Genomic DNA, 7,349 nt, shown 5'->3' on the forward strand with positions numbered 1-7,349 from the left:
AATGTGTGGTTCCTGTACTAGCTGTTTGAGATTTGGGTTTAAATTGTTATGATATGATTATTGTGTTTTATTTTAGTGTGACTGGTTGACTGGTTGTATGAGTGTATGCTTGTATGTGAATCCAGTGGACAGTACATGTACATTCAAATTCAATATTACTACTTCTCTAATGATAATGACTATATTGTATAGCATACTAGACCTTTCCTATTTGATTTTTTAGGTATAAATGTGAAACAGTAAAAGAGCAAGCCTATAAGCAAGCAAAGTTCAATTCATAATAATAGCTACATAATTATAATGAAAGGGATGAGTAATGACAAATACACCAAACTTAAATCAGCTGTCAATATAGCATTTGTCACACATTGTAAATTACTTATTAATAGTATCATACATTCTTTCAGTTGGTTCAGTAGGAGCCACTTGCACTGAATTGGCTCTGATACTCTCATATGCAACATTAGCTTGTATCCCTCCTGCAGTAGTTCCTCTTCCTGTTGCTTTTATAGTCTCATAAGCCATATTAGGATGAGTGACACCACCAATGGTATCATATGCTTCGTTTAGTGTTGCGTTGTATTCTTTTATCATTGGATTTATTGCTGATGCTGTATGATAAAGAGCAGTGTCACCAGCTATAATTATAAAATGTAATTACAACAGTATCACTGCATGGTATTCTACCTTTCTTGTTTTTCTTTTTCCTTTCAGTAATGCACAAACCAACTATAACCACAGTAATTATTATTATTATTAATATTACAATTACTGCAGCACCACTCAATGTTATTGTAAGGACTGATGGACCACTTCTAGCTGGTGACGTCACTGACGTGGTCACAGGATAATTGTAATTTGTAGAAAAAGGAGGAGAGAAGAAAAAAGAGGAAGATGTGTCACCATCAACTATAAAAGTAAACAGTATAATGACAATATATTATAATAATGTACATGTACCAAATGATTGAAATGAAACTGTAGTAGCTGGTGATACAGACATTGAAGACACTAACAAGGTGGTAGTCATTTTTTGTATAGTTATTAATGATGGTATATTGATAGCAGTATTGTTGAACATTCCTTCTTCATAGCTTAAAGCATCCAGTATTGATATACTGTATACTCCATTGGGTAGAGTACTAATACAATCACTAACTATTGTATCATGTAGTGATTTCATTATTCTGTAATATATTGGGAATACTTCTCCTGTTGTGTTGATAGGATGAAATACAGCATAGCAACCAGTTGATGGAGAGTTTTGTTTAAACTGACACTCAAGGCAAACCGTTGTATCATTAGTTGATAATAAAGCAGCTGTAATGACATGATATGTGCCTATGAAGCAAGAGGGAGAGAGGGAAGACATACAAATAGGCAAAAACAACAAGAGATAAACAAAGTTATTATTCTTATTATTGTTTAAACACATTTCACTTACTTATGTTGAAAGTGAAATCAGTAGTTTCAGTATTATTAACTGACATACTGATACTATAAATAGCACCATATTCCAAAGCATTTGTTATGTTCATAGTTACGCTAACATAAACTGTATCTTCAGTAGTAACAGTGCAGTTATTAGTAGTAGGAGATACCACTGAACAATGATACTCTTTGTCTTTATTTATTGTCAATGAAACTGATTGAGGCACTGTTCCTTTACAGGATATATTATACTAACAACAGCAAAATATTTGATGTATTATTATTGCATTTATTACTACCTGAAATTCAATATAAACTTGCAATGTTCCATTATTATATTCTTCTATAAGCTGTGGCATTGTAACAACAGGAGCTATGGAAAAATCTCAAAGCATAAAATTATGTATGTCTCCACTATACCTTGATATAAAATGATATTTGAGAGTGTAGTGATATTGCCAGCACCAACAATATTCCATGGTGTTATAATGATGTTGTAATTAATACAATGATCATTAATGTGTATATTGTATTGTGTATCAGTAATGTTAACTGATGCATTAGTTGGTAATATTAGTATATTATAGTGTAATATTGGTACTCCTGTTAGTGTATATGGAGCTGTGTACTGTAATGACAGGACTGTACTGTTAATCTGTGTTACTGATGGATGGGAAACTTCTGACAACAAACCTATTGGTTTAAATAATTGTTTATTTAAACAAGTCTCATTGAAAGTGACATGAACTTTTAAAACATCATTACCTTGTACTAACAATTGTACTGTTGAGCTGAAAATATGTGGATTTGATCCATTAAAGACAACACACTGTACAGTTGATTCATTAAATTCTAGCAAAGCTGGCATTGCTAACTCGTAATAACTAATACCATTAGGTAAATATTCTTGGGATGTATCAAAATTTTGATTGAGAAGACTTAAGATGCCATTGACTAGCCAATGCTGTCCTAAGCAATAATGACAAGTACAATTAAACATCGCAGTTGAGCCAAGACTAGTAATAACTGGTTGAGGTGAATATATTAGAGCTAATAAATTGATAATAACAATCTATATTATATATATATACACTTACAAGCATCTCCTTTAACTGTAAAAGTCAATGATAGCAACAACAGGCACAGTGACAAGAACATCATTTCATTCATTTGATCATGGCATAGATAATAGAGTATAAAGGATTGGTAACTGCGTAGGCGGTAGTTATCACCGTATAGATTCTAATTCTCCGCATTCAATAGACCATTGCACGTGACGTCACAGAATAATTTTAATATCCTGTCGGCCATCTTGGAGGACAACTGGAGGCCTCTGAGGCTGAATGCAATGGAGTTCAATGGAGGCCTTGTTGTTTTGGAGACTGAAAAGGCTGCAGCAAGCAATTTACAAGGGAAATCACCTCTAATGGTTGTTACTTGTCCTTCCAAGGCAAGAAGTGAGCATTGGAAGAATATAGCAGTGAAAAGTTATCATCAAGAATGTGGCGGTGAAAGTAGAACTAGAAAGTTGAGAGAGGCCCAGTTTTAATCATTTTTACAGAAATAAAAGTCAATTTATTAACAAATTTGAATGTATATAATCATTATTTATGCTATTGTCTTGAAGTAACAGCTCACTGACCAAAATAGTGGGACCTCAATACGGGCCGAGTTTGAGCCTGGCCCGGGGCTGCTAATGATCATCAGGCAGCCAGTAGTCAGCCTGTTCCTTATGTAGAGTAGTTCCTAAAGGAAGGTAAATATGCTATTTGGCAGTATGAGACTGAAATTAAGACTCACCATAACTCTACTCACCATGGAATTCGTTATTACTGAGCTATCTGTCTGGCCGGCAGTCGAGGCTCGCCCCGGCCTAATATGAACTTCAAATTGACCAAGTAGGTTAGCTTTAAGCTCTAAACCATCAGTGAGTTGCAAGAAATAGGTAAGAAGAAGATTTGCAAGCAAAAAGCACCACTAGTAGTGACAAGTATGGCAACTCATGCCACATGTCCTCCAAGATGGCGGGTAGCAACGGTTGCTATGTTTATTTACACAAAATGGGCGTGTCTGCAATGGGTCTATATTATAATTACAATCATAGATTGTATTACTAAGTAACAGGGATTGGAAACTGATGACGTCACACGGACAGACTCTGTAATGGTGGGAAAGCAATGGAAGGACTACACAAGCTCTTCTCCTAGTCTCCAACTGTATTAATTTGAATTTTATTTACTATCGATGATGAACAGATAGGTCTTGGGAGTTCATGACTGTTCTTTGTGACGGTTAAGCATAGTTTTGTTGACAGAATCTTTGCCGCCTCTCGCGGCCCATGTTATCATTGAAATTGCCTTTGTGATGGCACAATTAACGAATACAGCTATTATTTTTCCAAAGTGCCGTCTGTGGCTTATATAATAGGCTAAAGGCATGTGAAAAACCCTGATCTTTGTTATAGTTTTTGTCCTTTATCCTAATTTTACTTACTTTTTGTGATATAGGTTGAACAGATACGCCTTTAAAAACAGACATTTTGGGATCTTATGATCTGTATGAAGCACTAGTGATAATGAAAGTGTTTTAGTGGCACGTAGCTTTACTTGATGCATGTTTTTTATATTGACACTCTCTCAGTTTTAGTTACCCTTAGCAAGTTATAGGTTGAATAGATTTCACACCTATTACGCATGGTAAAAAAGCATGCTTTTTCTCATTTTTCTTCAAAATAAAGTGCTGTATTACAGCTTTAACAGTTTCTGATAAGTAAGCAAACCTTCAGCAACAATATAAGCTATATAACTGCCCTGGATCTGGCTTCAAGCTACACTTAATCCAGTAGTCCTCTCAGTTATATTGCTCTTGTCTCAACGAGCCGGGGAAGGGGCAGAGTCTTACAAGGTTCGTCCGCACATAGATATTAGAGTAAATTCATTTACTCTATTATCTATGGTCCGCACCTGCTTTCATTAATTTGAATGAGATCACGTGATCTGTTTCCTATCCCTGTTACTTAGTAATACAATCTATGTTACAATGCAAAAGTCAATGGAGAAGAGCCAAATTTTGCCAGAGAATGACAGGTTTATAGGATTTCAAAAGAACATATCAATACCATTACTAGCCAGTTCACTAAAGCAATATGCTACCTGTTGCATGTGTTTCTTTTCTAGCTTAAATATTTACTGTTTCGGAGAAAAAGGTACAGAAACTTTGCCTGTCACTTTTACAACACAAAATTTGAGTTTCTGGAGAAGATGTATGAACTACAAGTCCGAGAATACCCTAGTTCCATGCAAATCAAAGCGCTTGATTGTTCTATGCTTGCTACTTTGTTATAAAACAAGAGACATTTTAGTAAAAGGTACTGACAGAACATCAGAAAAGAGGTCCCGCTTGACACCCGCTGTTAGTAATGAATGAAACAGTTTGTTACTTTTGAGTAACTGTATGAAATTTGGATTGATAAATATAGAAGTTATAAGGTATTTTATGCATATTTTTGTTGATTTTTTGCAACTACTGGGACTAAGTTATGAACAGAGAAAAGTGGACCTCTCCCGTTGCTAAGGAGAAACTAGGATGCGGGAAGTGATAACTTCGCCCTCCATTGGTTTATACAGGCCGCCCACGCAGTTTCCAATCCCTTTATACTCTAATATCCATGGATCATGGATAGGGGTAAGGGGATTAGGTGGGAATAAAAATAGGAATAATAAGCTGTAAAAGAATACAGAATAATTTTGGGAATAAAAGGTGGCACATGGAATAAAAATGGATTCTACAATGAAATTTTATGAGAGGAGCTATGCCAATTATGTGCATCCTTTCAAGAATCTAATGCACAACATTTAGTAAGATTTTTTGACTTCTAGTTTAGTTGTAAGCAAGACTCATTACTTTTTCACCATGTTGAGGCATCAGTTTTGTTGCAGTAATAGCTATTAGTATTATTTAAAGAGAATTCTTTGAGAATATTTGATTCATTTTGGAGAATAAGTTCCTGATTTTTAGAGATATGCTGAATAGAATAATATGAAAATTTTCAGGAATAATCCCCCTACCCCTAATCATGGATACTGATTTGATTCATAAGCAACCTAGTTATTAATAGTTGAATTGGGCGTTGGCTCTATTGTCATGTCTGTCAGGAAGATTTTGCTGCTTGGATGGCTGGAATTCGGCATCGTATTGGCTTTCATTACCTTATCTAATGAGGATTGCGGTAAGAATATGCATCGGTAAACTCTATACCGACGTGTAAAGCTTACTTGAAATCATATATTACCTCTGCTCGCCTCCACTCTAGGTATCGACATTACTCCTTCTGGCAGGAAGGCACTTATTGTAAATGAAGGCCTCAACATTACATGTACAGCTTCTGAATGCAATACTACTTCATATTATATTCAATTTCACGCAAAAATTGGTGGTGGATCTAAAACGTTAAGTCAACAGGTCTGTTTTGAATGCAGCCTCATTATTAATGCTACTATGAATATCAATGGAGCTTTTTTGGAGTGCGCTTTTATTGACACAATTAATCCAAATGAAACAAAATTGTCTGAGACATTAGAGATACTTGTTCAAAGTTAGTTTATATACATCACTGCATGCATGACTGATACACTTAGGTCAGCTTGGACCCATTTCTGATCTAGTGGTTTCTCGATTGAGTGTTGCAGTACTTAATATCAGCTGGAGCCCTGTATTAATTTATGATGAATTATTAGGTTTACTATCATATAATGTCTGTTTTAATGATGAAACCTATTATAACACAACATCCAATACCTGGACAACATTTAATACTACAGATCTAGATCTAGTTCAATGTGATACCATTAATCTATCAATTACTCCTTTTATTGCTGCATCTGATCAAACACTGGTTGGCAATACAAGTCAATGGAATATAAGTAAGTATAATTGTTATTAATCTCTCTCCTTTACTTATATGCATAGCTTATTATAATAATATGCTGATTAACCGCCACACTATCATCATGTATGAGAATGGTACTGTGTTAATAACTATAGTGATTGATGTGAGTATTAATGATTAAGAATAATTAGCAATTTGTGTAATTTTGCATGCAGACTTGCAGTTGTGAAAAGCCAGTGAGCAGTCATGTCACATTAAAGAATAAAGCTAATTTTTTCTCAGTGACATTACCAGTAACACCTGTTAGTAACTGCTCAGGCAATGCTAGTTTGATGCTCCCCCCCTACGTGAGTATTGAGGTTGAAGTATGGCTAAATTATAGTAATGGACTCACAATGATACAAATGGAAAACATTACATTTGGTAAGGGAATGTCCGAAATGAATAATGTTAAAGCATTAAATATATTATGCATATAATACAATTTTCCTTATAGATTCCAATCCTCTTAAAATTGAATTCATTAATGGGACACCTCCTAGTATACAGTGCACATTTACTAATGATGTCCTGATTAGTAATCATCACTTGGCTGGATGTTTAGTGTATTACGCTAATATAAGTCACCCAGCATATGCTTTGAGGGATAATGATGAATCTAGTGTTACAGTTAATATTACTGATATCAGTTCTGGATATTATAATATCAGTGTGATTCCTTTAACATATCCTGTTCAGGATTTATCAGTTAATATTAGTGCTCAACCAAGTGAGTTGTTGTGTTAATGTATTAAACTATTTGAATACGAATAGTTAAGCCACAGCCAAGTACATCGACTACTATTGCCACAAGTACAATATACACTACTATAACAGTATTTAATGCAACTGCAGTGTGTTCACCCACTCCTTCTACTTCTAGTAAGTGATATCTGATTCTGATAAATTGTAGGATGTCTGTCTGTATAGATGTCCATAATTATGACCCTTATTATATGCATTGTAATGGTTTTCACATTAAATAGGACAT

General features: G+C 34.7%; 2 protein-coding genes and 1 long non-coding RNA gene across 3 annotated transcripts in view; 1 reads left to right on the forward strand and 2 right to left on the reverse strand.

Annotated features, from left to right (window-relative positions):
* Window positions 1-225: 225 nt before the first annotated feature.
* On the reverse strand, window positions 226-2,435 carry LOC109586109 (uncharacterized). The gene is made up of 7 exons (XM_020002282.1): window positions 2,197-2,435; window positions 1,852-2,124; window positions 1,731-1,804; window positions 1,445-1,682; window positions 961-1,341; window positions 688-909; window positions 226-638 (listed from the first exon to the last, which is right to left on the reverse strand). Exons 1-7 carry the CDS (start codon window positions 2,429-2,431, stop codon window positions 376-378), a joined length of 1,686 nt encoding a protein of 561 aa, XP_019857841.1. The 5' UTR covers window positions 2,432-2,435; the 3' UTR covers window positions 226-375.
* A 548-nt stretch (window positions 2,436-2,983) lies between these two features.
* Window positions 2,984-4,282, reverse strand: LOC109586112 (uncharacterized). The gene is made up of 2 exons (XR_002186829.1): window positions 3,232-4,282; window positions 2,984-3,177 (listed from the first exon to the last, which is right to left on the reverse strand). It is a non-coding gene; the product is annotated as an uncharacterized LOC109586112 (long non-coding RNA).
* Window positions 4,283-5,261: 979 nt separating this feature from the next.
* The window catches only part of LOC100639376 (uncharacterized), a 3,868-nt gene continuing 1,780 nt past the window's right edge, over window positions 5,262-7,349 (forward strand). The window contains exons 1-7 of the mRNA XM_020002280.1: window positions 5,262-5,659; window positions 5,744-6,025; window positions 6,069-6,353; window positions 6,400-6,482; window positions 6,535-6,742; window positions 6,816-7,088; window positions 7,133-7,244. Of these exons, the coding sequence (XP_019857839.1) occupies window positions 5,575-5,659; window positions 5,744-6,025; window positions 6,069-6,353; window positions 6,400-6,482; window positions 6,535-6,742; window positions 6,816-7,088; window positions 7,133-7,244 (1,328 nt within the window). The 5' untranslated portion in view covers window positions 5,262-5,574. The remainder of the gene's footprint in view (window positions 5,660-5,743; window positions 6,026-6,068; window positions 6,354-6,399; window positions 6,483-6,534; window positions 6,743-6,815; window positions 7,089-7,132; window positions 7,245-7,349) is intronic.

The sequence above is a fragment of the Amphimedon queenslandica genome, unplaced genomic scaffold (genome assembly GCF_000090795.2).
Source record: "Amphimedon queenslandica unplaced genomic scaffold, v1.1 AMPQUscaffold_12944, whole genome shotgun sequence".
Taxonomy (NCBI): domain Eukaryota; kingdom Metazoa; phylum Porifera; class Demospongiae; order Haplosclerida; family Niphatidae; genus Amphimedon; species Amphimedon queenslandica.